Source organism: Lithobates pipiens, unplaced genomic scaffold (assembly GCF_037356315.1).
Source record: "Lithobates pipiens isolate NorthernLeopardFrog02 unplaced genomic scaffold, aLitPip1_a1.2 Scaffold_28, whole genome shotgun sequence".
Classification (NCBI taxonomy): Eukaryota; Metazoa; Chordata; class Amphibia; order Anura; family Ranidae; genus Lithobates; species Lithobates pipiens.
In genome coordinates this window covers 37,931,950-37,948,685 of record NW_027507789.1, presented here as the reverse complement: position 1 = coordinate 37,948,685, position 16,736 = coordinate 37,931,950, and the positions used below count along the sequence as shown (strand labels likewise).

The window sequence follows — 16,736 nt, the reverse complement described above, 5'->3', positions numbered from 1 at the left end:
GTCCGATTGGATTATATTGTCAGAAAATCCGATCGTGTGTGGGCTCTATCGGACAGGATCTCAGCAGGAGCAGGATCTCAAATTTTCCGACAAAAAAATCAGATCGGACTTTTTCTGATCGTTTGTAGAGAATTACGATCGGACAAAGTGCCACGCATGCACAGATTAAATTACCAGACCAAAGCTATTGGCTACTAGCTTCAACATAGTCCCGTCATAATGAACGAACGTCATCACGTTCCGAACCATCGGATTTTCCGACAGCTTTGTCCACATGTGTGTATGCAACACAAGTTTCGGAGAAAATCAGTCGGAAAAAATCTGACGGATTTTGTGGTCAGAATGTCCGACTGTGTGTACAAGGCATAAGCGTTGGACTAGTACAGGTCACTACAAAAGGGGGGACTAGTCGAAGCTGTCACATTGCTCTTTGTCTCTTCCTTTAGAGGGTCTCATGGGTACCACTCTTTCACCAGTTGAATTCTTGAGCCCAGAAATTGTTCCTTCCAGACTGTGGTCAATGCCTCTTCCCCTTGCCTAATGCCATTCTGCATTACACATTGATGGCCTAAAGACAGGTTAAACATTATTTCCTACACCTGTGTATTGAACCACCTCTAGCGCAATGATCCATAGTCCCAATTGCTCATCTACTGGTGTTATGGAGAACATGGTCACTGGTGCAGAGGCACTCCTGGCAATTCCAGGTCTGGCATCTCGCCCTAAATGCTAAAGGGATTCAACTCCCCTATCACAGAAATAAACTTAGAAAAATACTTTTAGTTCAGCATCTCTCTACAAAGTAATATAATTCACGGCATGGCCTTGTCTGAACAGTATTACAGTAAATTCTATTAACAGCTATGTTATCTCCTCATCATATATCACCAGAGCATACATTCATTAACTTTGTCCTTTCCTGCTTTGTAAAGACAACTTAGCTGCATATGTACATAGTGCCAGAGTCCTGCATTTCCTATTGTAATGTGGGGAGGCAGCTTTACTTTTCCAACAATTCAACCTAAAAAATCCAGCCTAAAAATTGCTCACCATGGAGTAGAGCAAATGCAGGCAGAAGTTACAAAACAAAATGGTTTAAACTTGGAAAGTAAGAAAGCTAGAAAGCTTTTTAGTTTTTTGGCAATGGGGGTTATTTACGGAAGGCAAATCCACTTTGCATTACAGTACAAACTACAAGTGCAAAGTGAAATTGCACTGAAAGTGCACTTGGAAGTAAAGTTGCTGTAGATCCGAGGGGGATATGCAAGGAAAATAAAAAACAGCATTTTAGCTTGCACATGATTGGATGATAAAATCAGCAGAGCTTCCCCTCATCTCAGATCTACCCCTCAGATTTACCCCTCAGATTTACAGCGTCTGTACTTCCAAGTCCAACTTTGCACTTGTAGTTTGCACTTGTAGTGCAAAGTGGATTTCCCTTTTCGTAAATAACCTCTAATGAGTTTAACTGTTTGAACTGAAAACGGGGAAAAAAGGTAATTCCATCCAAGTAACACTAAAATAAAAAATGTCTCTAATATCAGCATTCCCACAGTGACAAATAATTTTTGTCTGGTATTAACAGAGCAATTACAATGAATACTATGGATATTTGAGCCACTATTACAGCAAGCGTTGGCATCCAGTCTTGAGCGATAATTAAATATCTTGCTATCATTCTTGCCTTTGTCACTCTATTAGATATACTCTATGGTATAAGAATGTGTATTATATTTCATTTAATAAGGTCTCACATATAAAAAGTAATATAATATTATTCATATACAGATACATTATATAAATACAGGATATTGGCATAAAGATGATACAAACATGGAGAATTGAAGAAATTGTGTATATTTAATGTACCAGTAAATTGCAGTATATGTTAAAGTACTTAAATACCATAGAACTGTTAGAGCTACTGACTGTTGCAATGAAAGTAACTTTTATGTTGTGTTCTAATGCCGCGTACACACGATCGGAATTCCAGCCAGAAAAAGACAGATGAGAGCGTTTCATCGGAAAATGCGACCGTGTGTATGCTCCATCGGAATTTAGCTGTCCTAATTTCTGCCAGCAAAAAATTTATTGCATGTTCTCAATTTTCCCGATCGCTTGTATGCAATTCAGAAATGAAAAAAGTCACACATGCTCAGATTCAACTTGGTGATGGAAGCTATTAGCTACTGGGTATTGAACTTCCTTTTCTAGTCCCGCTGTAGGTGTTGTATGTCACCGCGTTCTTGACGGTCGGAATTTGGTGTGACCATGTGTATGCAAGACAGCTTGGGCGAAATCCCATTGGAATTCCGTCGGGAAAACCATCAGAGCTTTTTCCAACCAAAATTCTGATTGTGTGTACGCGACATTAGGCTTTGTGTCTGTAATTCAGTTTTCCCTAATGATTTATTTTCTGCATCTTTACAGAGCCACCAAAACCTATTGCTCCTCCTGAACTCCTGGCAGTGGGAGCCACATATTTATGGATTAAACCAAATGCCAACTCAATCATTGGGGATGGACCAATTGTCTTGAAGGAAGTGGAGTACCGCACCACGTCAGGAAGTTGGGCTGAAACTCATGTAATGGATGGGCCCACATATAAGTTATGGCACTTAGATCCAGATGTGGAGTATGAAATACGTGTCCTTTTAACCCGTCCTGGGGAAGGTGGCACAGGACCACCAGGACCACCACTCACAACCAGGACAAAATGTGCAGGTAAGTTGCTTTATAACTGTGGAAAGGGGAGAGCTAAACTCTCAGTAAACAAGGATCCAAACTTTTTTTACTTATTTCACACCAAGTGCTGTATATAGAGTCATTTCATGGCAAACAGTAAAATTGACAAGTAGAATACTAACTCTTTGGGTTTATATATCATAGAGGTTACATAAATAGTATTATCAATGCAAATGAGCAAATGTGTTTGGGTTCAGTTCACATGGCATTCATCAAACACATCATAAAGGTTAAAAATTCCAAACCTAAATCTGCTGAATCAGATATAGACTTCTACACTGAAGTCTATATGAGGGGAATCTTGAAAATCACTTCTGGACATCTTCAAGGCTCACAGGCAGGAGACTGTCAAAAAAAGGGCAGGGGTAGCTGGGCACTACCATGAAGGACATATACCAATGCAAAAAAGTAGAAATACTGTACAGCAAGGAGATGGTCCTCTTTTATGTGACTCTGAGGGCGACATTGGTGTTTCGGATCAATTTGATTCTCATGGAAAGCGTCAGTTATATCATATGTTAGCATTGTATATTTTGCATGCGTATTCATTTTTCTTTACTGTATTGCTTGGCTTAAATACAGCAGCCTTATCTGATTCATTACAACTTAAAAATGGCATTTTAGGTGATTTGGGCTACGACAAGTGATTTTTTTATCCAGTGGTAAGTGGCCTGGAGTGAACAGTGGAAGTAGCAACCACAACAGATCTAAAAGCTATACTAAAGTGTACTCCTAAAAAAATAAAGCTAAAGCCCTCAATTTTGTGCCTACCAGACAGTGGCAAACCTGTTTCCTAGTATAGTTTATGAGCTTCTTTTTTGCAGTACCATACTACATTGTATCAAAATTTTATAGAATGTCAAAACTCTTCAAAATCAAAACCTCCACATTCTAGACATGAGGCAGGTTTCATCATGAAATCAAAATTAGAGTAATAACTTAATAGGCAGAAATATTGTAGTCGATGCACAGTATATAAGAAGATTTATTAGGCTGCAGCGTAGAAGGGAGACATGGCAAAGGTTTTATCATGAAATAAAAACTAGAGTGTATATTTTTAGATACAACAAACAAAAATATTATAAAGTTACTGCACATTATGTAAGCAGCTTTATTTAGCCACAATATAAGGGAGGGATAAGACAGTTTTTATAATGAAATAAAAATAAGGGTGTATTATTTTAGTTTAGTTTTATAACTAAAACTGGCACACGCTGACTTACAGATACACAGACTGTGTATAGTAACCAATCAGCTTCTAGGTTCTATTGTCAAAGCTTAACTGAACAAGTTGAAGTTAGAACCTGATTGGCTTATGTGTGCAGCCATCTTAGTAAATCTTCCCCAATAGCCAGAAAAATTGTACATTCACTGGGGACTATGCAAGCGGCTTTATTAGGTCTTAGTGTAAGAGGAAGAGACAAGCCAGTTTTTATCATGAAATAAAAATCAGAGTATATTATCTCAGACACAATAGTCACAAATATTGTACATTCACTGGAGACTATGCAAGCGGCTTTATTAGGTCTTAGCCCTTGTACACACGTGTGTCCGATCGGATCGTTTTTTTTGGATATTCTGACTGTGTGTGGTCTACATCGGACTGTTTCCATCGGAGTATCCGACGGACCAAGTTTTCCAACTTGTTGGTAAAATTTTCAGACAAAATTCTCCGATCGGACATACTCCGATCATGTGTAGAGAATTCCGATCGGACAAAGTGCCACGCATGCTCAGATCAAATTCCTACACCAAAGCTATTGGCTACTAGCGTGAACGTAGTCCAGTCGTAACGAAATAATGTCATCACGTCGGATTTTCCGACAACTTTGTCCGACTGTGTGTATACAACAGTTTCGGACAAAATCCGACGGATTTTGTTGTCGGAATCTCCGACCGTGTGTACAAGGGCTTAGTGTAAGAGGGAGAGACAAGCCAGTTTTTATCATGAAATAAAAATCAGAGTATATTATCTCAGAGACAAAAGTCACAAATATTGTACATTTTCTGTTGAGTATGTAAGTAGCTTTATTAGGCTGCAATGTAAAATGGAGAGACAAGGCATTTTTATCATTAAATTAAAACAAATACCGTATATACTCGAGTATAGGCCGACCCGAATATAAGCCGAGGCCCCCAATTCACCCCCAAAAAAACTGGCAAACTTATTGACTCGTGTATAAGCCGAGGGTGAGACATGCCTGTCCATCCCTGTGTGTGTGTCCGTCCATCCCTGTGTGTCCGTCCATCCCTGTGTGTCCGTCCATCCCTGTGTGTCCGTCCATCCATCCCTGTGTGTGTGTGTGTCCATCCATCCATCCATCCCTGTGTGTGTGTGTGTCCATCCATCCATCCATCCCTGTGTGTGTGTGTGTCCATCCATCCATCCATCCCTGTGTGTGTGTGTGTCCATCCATCCATCCATCCCTGTGTGTGTGTGTGTCCATCCATCCATCCATCCCTGTGTGTGTGTGTCCATGTGTGTGTGTGTGTGTGTGTGTGTGTGTGTGTGTGTCCAGCCTACCTGTGTCCCGAGCCCGTGCCTTTCCTCCTTGCCTCCGTCCCGTGCCGTGCCTTGCCTCCTTGCCTCCGTCCCGTGCCGTGCCGTGCCTCCGTCCCGTCCCGTCCCGTCCCGTGTCGTGCCTTGCCTCCGTCCCGTGCCTTGCCAGGATCGCCGCTCTTCGTCTGCGCCTCGGCGGCCATTCTATCCTTCAAACGCCGCGCCTCCGCCTTCGCCTGTGATAGGCGGAACACTGAATTTCCCAGCAGCCTGTGTTCCGCCTATCACGGACATCGTCTCATCCTCGTCCGTAGTACGAGGATGAGACGATGTCCGTGATAGGCGGAACACAGGCTGCTGGGAAATTCAGTGTTCCGCCTATCACAGGCGAAGGCGGAGGCGGAGGCGCGGCGTTTGAAGGATAGAATGTCCGCTGTCTGTCTGCTCGACACGCTGATCGAGCAGGCAGACAGCGATGACTCGAGTATAAGCCGAGGGGGGCACTTTCAGCCTCAAAAAAGAGGCTGAAAATCTCGGCTTATACTCGAGTATATACGGTACTGTACATTTGCTGAAGTATATGCAAGCAGTTTGATTAGGCCACAGTGAAAAAGGGAGAAAGGAGATTTATTAACATGAAATAAAAATTAGAGTGTGTTGTTTCAGAGACAATAGCCACAAATATTGTACAATCACAGGACGGTATGTAAGCAACTTGATTAGCCCCAATGTAAAAAGAATATTAGAGGCAGTGTTTTAAAAAAATAAATACAATTAAAGTGCATTATTTAAGAGAGACAGTAGCTATACATATTTTTAAATGCTGGAGCACTGGAATGGGCCACAAGCTAGGAGACTGAGAGCATGACTAACCCAACAGCTAACGTTAAGGATTTTGTAGCTGGGCCTCAACAAAAACATTATGTGTGGCAACCTTAAAATAGATGAGGTAAATGTTAATTGGCCTCATTATCATATTTCAGACTAAAGGGAGATATTATCTCATTTAGATCCAATCCAAAAATGGAAAAGGAATGGGAGATACACTAATAATTTGCTAGCTCTTTTGCATGTGACAGCTTGAAAACATTGGAGAAAAGTGGATGAATTTATATTATCAACTATAAAGGTCCAGTGTACACAATTTCTGCAAAATATTGAATCTACATACAACTATGGCTCAAATAGTCACTGAACGATTGAAAACAGGAAAGATGGAATCATCTAGTCTTCTAGACAGTTGACAAGGGTTGTGAGCTGTAAGGGGATCGCTTTGTATATTTTGTTATATTATATTTTGTTATATTATAGAAAACGGGCTTAAATATTGATACTTCATCCAGAATAGATATAGTAAAAAGCAAATAGCTAGAGCTTACAGACTTTAACAGGACCAGAAAAGATCTATGATAGTTCTAGTTTCTTTGTGGTCAAGGAATTAAGGTCCTGAGGAAGCTGTTTGTGAAATGTGTCGACCTCCTGGCCAGCTTTACAAAGAAACAATATGTGTACTAGCCTATCCAACAATCATATGATGTTTTAAGAGCATGAGCTCTATATTCTCTTTTATATGTAATTGTTTTTGTAATAAAATACCTTTTATGTGAACTCAATGTGGTTCAGTCCTTCTCTGGTACCGTTCTATATTTTATTATCAATGGCACAATGAGAAAATGTTTAGGGGTCAAGAAGTGGTTTAGAGATGGCGGGGTACACAATCTATCTCCCAGGTCTGGCGCCCACATGCGAAATGCAAATATAACGATCTCTGATCTCTTAATTGAATTTATGTTAATTTCAACGAAAGCATGTACATTGTGGAACACAAGTTCATATATGTCAAAGTGATTTATATCAAGAAGCAGAAGTTTTAGATGCTCTAACATTGGCTGATGTTGAACACTTTGGGCAAAATTAGCACATTTTTTTGTACTTTGCATTCTGTGTGCTTTTGACAAGAATATAATTGAAATATTAATATTAATATTGAAATATTAAGATGAAAAAAAACCATCCTGAATGGAGAGAACACAGACTTTACCTTTTACCTCAAACAATTTGGGGAAAATTTTAAACTAACCCTAACCACTTGATCCCCTGGGAAGGGGGGTCAAGTGGTTAAGTGATCAGGCCACTTTTTGCCATACGGTATTGCATTATTTTAACTGACAATTGCGCGGTCTTGCAAGGCTGTACCAAAATAACATTTCTGTCCTTTTTTTTTCCCCACAAATCAAGTTTTCTTTTGGTGGTATTTGATTACTTTTTTTTTTATAAACAAACAAACCAAAATAAATGTTGAAAAAAAAATAAAAAATTTTTTTTTTATATTTTGCTATAACACACATCCAATAAAAATGTTTAAAAAGTCAAATTTCTTCATAGATTTAGGCCAATATGTATTCTGTTACATGTTTGTGGGGAAAAAAAAATCCCAATAAGTGCATATTGACTGGTTTACGTGAACGTTATAGCGCCTACAAACTATGGGCCATATTTATGGAATTTTTATTTATTTATTTTTTTATACTAGTAATGGTGGGGATCAGTAACTTATAGCAGGACTACGATATTGCATCGGACATTCTGATACTAACTGACATTTTTAACACTTTGCGGGAACCAGTGACACTAATACAGAGATCAGTGCTAAAAATATGCACAGTGACTGTATTAGTGACACTGCCTGGGAAGAGGTTAACCATCCAGGGCAGGAGTCTCCAAATTATGGCTCTCCAGTTGTTCAGGAACTACAATTCCCATCATGCCTAGTCATGCCTGTGAATGTCACAGTTTTACAATGCCTCATGAGATGTGTAGTTCTGCAACAGCTGGAGGGCCATAGTTTGGAGACCCTTGATCTATGGAGATCAAAGGGTTAACTGTATGCCTAGCCAGTGTTTTTGTCTACACAATGTGCTGCTTTTACTAGGGGAAGAGATTTGCTTGGCAGTGACACAGAATACATCCCTTCCCTTTAGTCAAAACTGAAATATGCCTTGTTTACATAGGCATATCTTAGTCCTCTATGTATTGTCGATGATCGGTTGGTGCCGGTGGACATCGAGTGCCCAGCACCCGTAGATCGGCTTCTGCTGTGAATGAATATATATATATATATATATATATGTGATCCTGCGCACAGCTGCTGCCTTGTAGCAGTAAAACTGCTGAAGGGTGGTCAGCAAGTGGTTAATAAGTACCACTTTATCGAAACAGTAGTTGATGCTGGCAACAGACTTATGCCGCGTACACATGACCGGACTTTCCGGCAGACTAAGTCCGACGATCTTCCCGACTGACTTTTCAGCGGAGTTCCGATGGACTTCCGAACGAACGGACTTGGCCACACACGAACGGACCAAAGTCCGTTAGTTTTTAACGTGATGATGTAAGACAGGACTAAAAAAGGAAGTTCAATAGCCAGTAGCCAATAGCTTTTCTTGCGTCGCGTTTGGTCCGTCGGACCAGCACACAGACGAACGGTTTTCCCAATAGGAATTGAGTCCGTCAGACAGATTTGAAACATGTTCTATTTCTAGATCCATCGGATTAGCCCATGCACGATCGGTTTTTCTAAAGGACTGATTCCGTTGGACCTAGTCTGCCGGAAAGTCCGGTTGTGTGCATTAGAGCAGTAGTAAATCGCGTCAACAGTAAGTGAATTTAAACTTGCTTGATATAAATATAGATTTATATTCAAACAAAAAAAAATTTAGTTAAAAATTAAAAATGGGCAGACTTGATGGACCACCTGGTCTTTTTCTGCCATCAGTCTTCTATTGCTAACAGGAGGTAAAATTCTTGTCACTAGGCAGCTGAGAGGTAAATTGTTATTTTTCTGCTTCCCCTACAGCAATGCCTATCTGTTGTTTCACAGAAGTAGCAGCTGGTGAAACCTGCTTGAATGTAAAACAGGAGCTGCAAGAAAAAAAATATATATATTTTTTCGCTGGATTAAGTTAATGCCTCCACCCCCTCTGAATACTCCAGAGCTAAGTCCCACAGTAGGGCTTGCTGAAAAAAACATAGTGCAGAACTTAATGATGTGCTGTAGCCCAGAGATGCCAATCAGTTTTCAGCTACCAGCATTGGTAATGAAAACTTTTCCGGAGATTATTTTGTCTCCTTAAAGTATAACTAAAGGCAACATTTTTTTTTTTTTTTTAGTGGAGCGGGAACAGAACACCTGTCAGTGTTTATTGCTGTCTGTGGCCCCGTTATGGAGATCCACTCTCTATTTCTCCTGTTTACCATTACCATTAAAAGTGAAAGTAAAAGAAAATCCAAAATTTTGGGTTGCCCCCAGAAAAGTAATAGACGGAAAATCTTCCAATGGGGACACTAGTTCTAGTGAGCTGGTGGTCCCCAAGGAATTCCCTTAATTTTCAGTGATTTCCTCTGACTTCCTGTTTGGCTATGGGGCCAGAAGTGAAGCGAAATCTCCGTAATGAGAGACATATGGTGAAAAAAAAAAAATCTGAATATTTAAACCCTGCCTTGCTCTATCCAAAATGAAAAAAAGTTTTGCCCCAGTCTATTTTAACCACTACAATACAGGGCACTTTCGCCCCTTTCCTTCCCAGCCCAATTTTCAGCTTTCAGAGCTCTCGCACTTTCAATGACAATTGCGCGGTCATGCTACGCTGTACCCAAATGAAATTTTTATCATTTTGTTTGCACAAATAAAGCTTTATTTTGGTGGTATTTATTCACGACTCCGTTTTTTATTTTTTGCGATATAAGCGAAAAAAGAGAGGATATTTGGAAAAAAAACAATATTTTCATTCTATTTTAAAACAAATCCAATAAAATGTAATCGAATTTTGTCAGAAATTTAAGCCAAAATGTATTCTGATACATGTTTTTGGTAAAAAAAAATTCTGTTAAGTGTATAATAATTGGTTTGTGTGATCATGGACATATGTACGCAAATGATCATGTACAGATGTGTGCAGATAATCATTGGGACGTGTGATTTTAGTGCGACATATGTGGGGGACATGTTTTTTTATTATTTGGGGACATGTTTTTTTATTATTTGGGGACATGTGTGTTATGGGGACATGTTTGTTTTGGGGCCATGTGTGTTTTGTTGACATGTTTGGGAACATGTGTGTTTTACACTAGATTGATGATCAGTGAGTAAAAAGCTATAAAAAACAGCAGCGATCCGCTCTCCTCTCCTCATCGACGACTTCCATGTGAGGAGAGGAGAGCCAATTGCCGAGCAACCGGCTGTTTGTTTACATCACATGATGGCTGTGATTGGACACAGCCGTCATGTGATCAGGAGGGCCAATCACAGAGCCCTCCTGCCGATCCGAGATGCGGCGCGTCCGGGTGACACGAATGCTGCGGGATTGCGCCGCTGTGCGGGCACGCGCGCGTGCGATCGCCCTCCTTCTGAAGGATGTTCCTGAATGCCCAGTCAGAAGGAGAAGGCTCCCACCCAGCCGTATATATACTTTGGCCGGGTGGGAAGTAGTTAAATATATCTATCAACAAGAGTATTTTGTTCAATGTTTTGCACTGATGCATCAAAACATATCCAGGAAGTGAAAAGACTATAATATGAAACCATATTAAAATATTACTAATTTCAAAAGATTTTTTTTTTCCATTTTGGATTTTGTAGGGAATGGTTAGAACCTTTTGTTAGTTTTTATTCCCAAAAGTGGCTTCACCTCTTCAGTCTTGTGAACACAGTGCGGTTCATTTAGTAAAGGCTATTTGGCTGTTCACTTTGCAAGTGAAGTTGCAATTTGCATGGGAAATTTCCCCAGGTGAAACTTCAATGTGCAAAAAATATCCAATTATGTGCAAAAAAAAAAAAACAGCATTTTTGCTTGATTTTGATTATGGAGGTCAGCAGAGTTTCACCTCATTCACTAAGCTCTGGGGAAAATTCCCATGCAAAGTGAACAGTCTATCTGCCTTCAGTAAATCAACCCCTATGAAAAGTAAGAGGAAATGTTTCCAAAGGGACAACAATGTTCTCTTATGGCCTGGTTTTAATGGCGCCCATTTTGACATCAGTTTGCAAAGCTTCTGAAATCATTCAGATCTCATAGACAGGTGCATTTTACCTCCGTCTGACCTGCTTTAACCATGTTTTTCGTTGTCATAGACTTGATAGTGCAAAACCAGCCTGAAGTAAACAAAAGCCCATCAACATATGTCATTAACTGCATGAAGACCGGCTCACGCGGATATACGTTGGCAGAATGGCACGTGTGCGCAAAACCACGTACCCTTACATCACTCCATCACCGGCGACTAGCAGGCGTGCCGCAGGAGTGTGCCTGCGGGTCCCGTGGGCTCTATGTCTGCCGGTGGCCCACGATCATGGCACGGAGAGGCATAATGGGAAGATGCCTATGTAAACTAGGCATTTCCCTGTTTTGCCTAGCAACATGGCAGGGATCTACTGCTCCCAATGATCGGGAGTGGTGATCTCTGTCATGTTCTAGTGAGCCCACCCCCCCCTACAGTTAGAACACACTGAAGGGACACACTTAACCCCTTTATCGCCCCCTAGTGTTTAACCCCTTCCCTGCCAGTGATATTTATACAATAATCAATGCATTTCTATAGCACTGATCGCTGTATAAATGTCAATGGTCCCAAAATTGTGTCAAAAGTGTCCGATCTGTCTGCCGCAATGTTGCAGTCACAATAAAAATTGCAGTCCGCCGCCATTACTAATAACAAAAATGAATAATAAAAAGGCCACAAATCTATCCCCTATATAACTTTTGCGCAAACCAATCAATATATGCTCATTGCAATTTTTTTTACCAAAAATATGTAGAAGAATACATATTGGCCTAAACTAAGGAAGAAATTCGTTTTTTTATATATTTTTTGGGGATATTTATTATAGCAAAAAGTAAAAAGTATTGCTTTTTTTTTCAAAATTGTCGCTCTTTTTTTGTTTATAGCGCAAAAAATAAAAAACACAGAGGTGATCAAATACCACCAAAAGAAAGCTCTATTTGTGGGGAAAAAAAGCACGTAAGTTTTGTTTGGGTACAACATTGCATGACTGCGCAATTGTCAGTTAAAGCGACACAGTGCTGTTTCGCAAAAAGGGGCTTGGTCAGGAAGGGGGTAAATCCTTCCGGGGCTGAAGTGGTTAAACAGTTATTACAAATGTTCCCATTGGCATATTTCTCCTCTATTTCTGTTCCAACTAAAAATGTGTGGTTTTCCCTCACTTTTAATACCATGATAATGGTCCCCAGAAATAAAGAAGGTGAAACTATTTAAGTAGACCTATAGACAAAACTTTCTTTTCCATTTTGTATAGGGCAAGGGAGGGTTATAAAAGAAAATGTAAAGCAGGCTCAGTATCAAATAAAAAACACTTTATTAAATAAGCAATACACTTATATTGAAGTTAGCATGAAACAGCATGGATAGGGAACACCTGAGACCAAGCAGCTGTGATTAGTGTGAGGCTGTAGGCATCACTGAGCAGACAGAGACCGAGGATGACAGGGAGCCAGCCAACTCAAAGTATGGATATTAGCGGCAATGTTCTAGACTGTATATGGGGATGACAGCTGTCAAAATGCCTGTGGGATGTTGGGAGAGGTGGTGTGCATGACACCTTTCCAGGGGCTTTGCCCTCTTTTTAAAATGCATGCTTTATTTGATACTGACCTCAGCACCCTGCTGTTCGTTTTCTTCTACATTGAGGTGATCCTACCCAGATCTTCTGTGGGTGCTGCAGAGGTTCCAGTCTTGGTCCCTTCTCCTGTTCAGCCATCCATCCAGTTGCCTCATTCATTCCTCTACCCCAGTGATTCTCAACCAGGGTTCCGTGGAACCTTAGGGTTCCTCCAAAGGTTGCTAGGGGTTCCTTCAGCATTGGGCAATTTCTGCCTCTCAGATAAGTTCCCACTCACACCATTGATCTTTTTATCTATCTGTAAGGAGGTTTTTCTTCCCAATGACCACAAGTGTAAGGACCATTCTTTCCACTGACCATCACACTAATGTATCATGAGTTGTAGATTTCAAATTTTTGGCAGGGGTTCCCTGAGACCAGAAAACTATTTCAAGGGTTCCTCTGTATTGAAAAGGTTGAGAAAGGCTGCTCTACCCTGATGGTGGTCTACAGATACAGATGAAAGTTCCAATGTACCACGGGACTTTGCACTTCTCCTAGGAGCGCCGTATGTACTGTGTACTTGTACAGAAGGAAGGAATATAACCCTTATCAGATTTTTTTGTCATCTGCTTCCCATTGCAGACGTTTCCCTTCACTTCCTGTCCCATAGCCAAAAAGGAAGTTGGAGGAAATTTCTTCAAATTAAGGGAATTCCTTTAGGACCCCCAAGTCACCAAAACTAGTGTCCCCATTGGAAGATTTCCCCTCTATTACTTTTTTGGAGACAACCAAAAATGTATGATTTTCTTTTACTTTGAATGATAACGGTAAACAAGACAAATAGAGGGGGTAAATCACATGAATGGAAGCACAGACAGCAATAAAAGCTAGATAGCGTTGTAATCCTTCTCCACTCTATCGAAAACTAAAAAAAAGTTTTGCCTTTAGTTAGATTTTGAGGAAGAACAGGAAAAAGTTGTGACCTTTGGCAGGTTTTTTTGTCTGTGAGAAATTTTAACAAGCATTCTGACACAAACGGCACTAGTAAATGTATCAGAAACTGAAGGTCGATATTCAAACAAGAGAAAAAAACAGCAGTAAAAAACTAATAGTGGTTTAAACCACCTTCTATGCTGTATCTAAAATTTTAAATAAATAAATAATAAGTTAATATACAATAATTACCTTTCAATAGTTCCTATTTGCATAATCGTGATGTTTTATCAATGTACTGTCAGGAACCATGAATCAGACTAAAACAGAAGTGCATTAAAAATCACACTATTTAATAATAATAATGGTAAAGGGTAACCAGAGGAAATGTGGTCAAAACATAGCCAGAGTTCGGTAGCCGGAAAGGATAGTCAGACAAGCCAGAACGTCAGTGAGCCAAGGATCAGTGTACTTCAGAACAGGCCAGGAAATCAGGAAACTGGAGAACCAGCGTAATGGAACAGCAAGCAGGATCAGAAACCAGAAGAGACTTCAGCCAAGCAAGTCTTAGCAGGAAGACAGGAGAGAGTCTCTTGATATGTTGACCAAGGCAAAGGCAGAGAGGATCTGAACTGAGCAGCTTAAGTAGCCAGCAGGACTTTTCGAGCAGTATATCATCACCAGGTGAGTCACTGTGGAAAGATTAGAGCTGGCAATTAACCGACAGCTGATCAGCCTGCTCTGAAAAGGAAGGGCTGAGCCCAGCCCTGACATGTACGATAAGTGTATGAGACGCCAGCTGCAATAGTAAGACCATCCTTAGCCTAATGACTGCCCAGCCAAACCCATATTCCACCCCAACCCATAGCCATTAACGAAAAACACACCTTGAATGGAGTAAAAAATGTCCGTATCAGCCTCTTCTTTAACAAATAAATTTAAATTAACATAAACAATAAAAACATTCGTTAAACAAAAAGCCATCGGTCACTATCATGTTGGTCTTTGAAGGCACACCCAAACTGTCGCAATGTTCTAAAATACACTGCGGTACCTTTACCATACTAAGCCTCCAGCCGCAACAGTTGGCTCGGAGACAACACACTAACCGCAGTGCACCCATTAACCTATTCCAGCTAAACCAACGTTAACTGGAATACACCAGAGGGACCCATACAACCGATGGGTCCCGAACCCTTACTTATCTGAAGTTTTTCCATTTGCCAGCAAAGACCAACAACCTCTGACTGCCGCGACATCCTTAATCCGCTGCTCCCGCTGGGAGAGCTGACCAGAACAGGGAGGGTGGGTGGAAATCTGCTGCCTGCTCCCGTCAAGCTCCACTGGATGCCAGGGCTGAACCGCCCCTCCTTAAAGACACCTAACCCTTCCTATCCAACAGGCTAGCTCCCAATTAGGTAAGCCCTCTCTCCTCACCTCTACATGACCTGTTCACCTGTTCACCCCGTCATGCCTGCCCTCCTCTATTTTTCTTCTCGCTTCGGGCCTTAGTGTACTTTGCCATAAAAACCATGAAGCTATAGTTTAGCAGAACATTTGACAAATGGTAGATATAGACATAGACAACAAAACACTCAAAGAGCTTTTCAGTAGCAGCAAAGCTGTTTTATTCAAACCACCAAATAAAAAAGCTTTTGTTTTGTTCAACTGAATATTCCGGCAAGTGCCTTATTCTCATTGTATATTGGCTTCTCCCTGAGTTGCACCCACACTATATTGCTTGTTTCAACTCTGTCAATATCTACTCAAGTACAGCGAAAGCGAGAGAGGGAGGAAGTACAAAAAATAGGGAGAGGAAGAGGGGAGAGAAGAGACAGGGAAACAGAGGAGAGAGATGAAGAAAGAGTCCAAAGAGGAAAGAGAGAAAGAGGGGAGAGAAGAGAGAGAGAGAGAAAGAGGGGAGAGAAGAGAGAGAGAGGAAGAGGGGAGAGAAGAGAGAAGGAAACAGAGGAGAGAGGAGGAAAGAGTTCAAAGAGGTAAGAGAGTAAGAGGGGAGAGAAGAGAGTGAGCAAGAGGGGAGAGAAGAGACAGAGAACAAAAGATTAGAGAGAGTCACAGTGGGGGGAAGAGGGAGAGAAGAGAGAGAGGAAAAGGGGAAAGAAGAGAGAGAAAGAGAGGGGGGGAGAGAGGAGATAAGAAAAAGGGAAAGAGAGTAGAGAGGCAGAGAGGGGTAAAAGGAGAGAAGAAAGGAAGAGGTAAGAAGAGATGAGGAAGAGGAGACAGAGAAAGAGAGAAGACAGAGAGTCGCAGTGAAGGGGAGAGGGGGTAGAAAGAAGAAAGGAGAGAAGAAATAGAGGAAAGGGGGAGAGAGACAGAGAGAGGAAGAGGGGACAGAAGAAATAGGCAAAGAGAGGAGTGAGGCAGAGATGGAAGAAGAGAGGAAAGAATAGAGAGAGGAAGAGGGGAGAGAAGAAATCGGGAAAGAAAGGAGAGAGAAGGCGGAAGTGTTGAAAAAGGAAAGAGAGGAAGGGAGGAGAGAAGAGACAGGAGAGAGAGACAGAGGAAGAAAAAGGGGAGAAAAGAGGCAGAAAAAAAGGACTGAGGGGGGAGACAGGGAAAGGAAGGAGATAGAGAGAGAGAGAGAGAGAGAGAGAGAGAGAGAGGAAGAGGGGAGAGATGAAATAGGAAAAGAAAGGAGAGAGAGAGAAAGGGAGGACGAGTGGAAAGAGAGGAGAAAATAGACAGGACAGAGAAAGAGAGAGACTGGAAGAGAGAAGGGGAGAAAAGAGACAAAGAGAGAGGAAAGAGAAGGAGGGGAGGAGAGACAGAAAAAGGAAGGATATATAGAGAGGGGGGTAGAGGGGACAGAATAGATAGAGGAAGAGGGGAGAGAAGAAAACGGGAAAGAAAGGAGAGAGGGGGAGGAAAAGTGGAAAGAGGAATAAGAGAAAGAGAACAGAGAAGAGGCAGAGGAAGACA

At 41.1% G+C, this 16,736-nt stretch overlaps 1 protein-coding gene across 13 annotated transcripts in view; it reads left to right on the top strand.

Annotated features, from left to right (window-relative positions):
• The window catches only part of PTPRT (protein tyrosine phosphatase receptor type T), a 654,130-nt gene that overhangs the window by 347,501 nt on the left and 289,893 nt on the right, over positions 1 to 16,736 (top strand). For all 13 annotated transcript variants that reach the window (XM_077459099.1, XM_077459105.1, XM_077459107.1 and 10 more), the window contains exon 7: positions 2,431 to 2,724. In XM_077459099.1, coding sequence (XP_077315225.1) covers positions 2,431 to 2,724 — 294 coding nt within the window. The remainder of the gene's footprint in view (positions 1 to 2,430; positions 2,725 to 16,736) is intronic.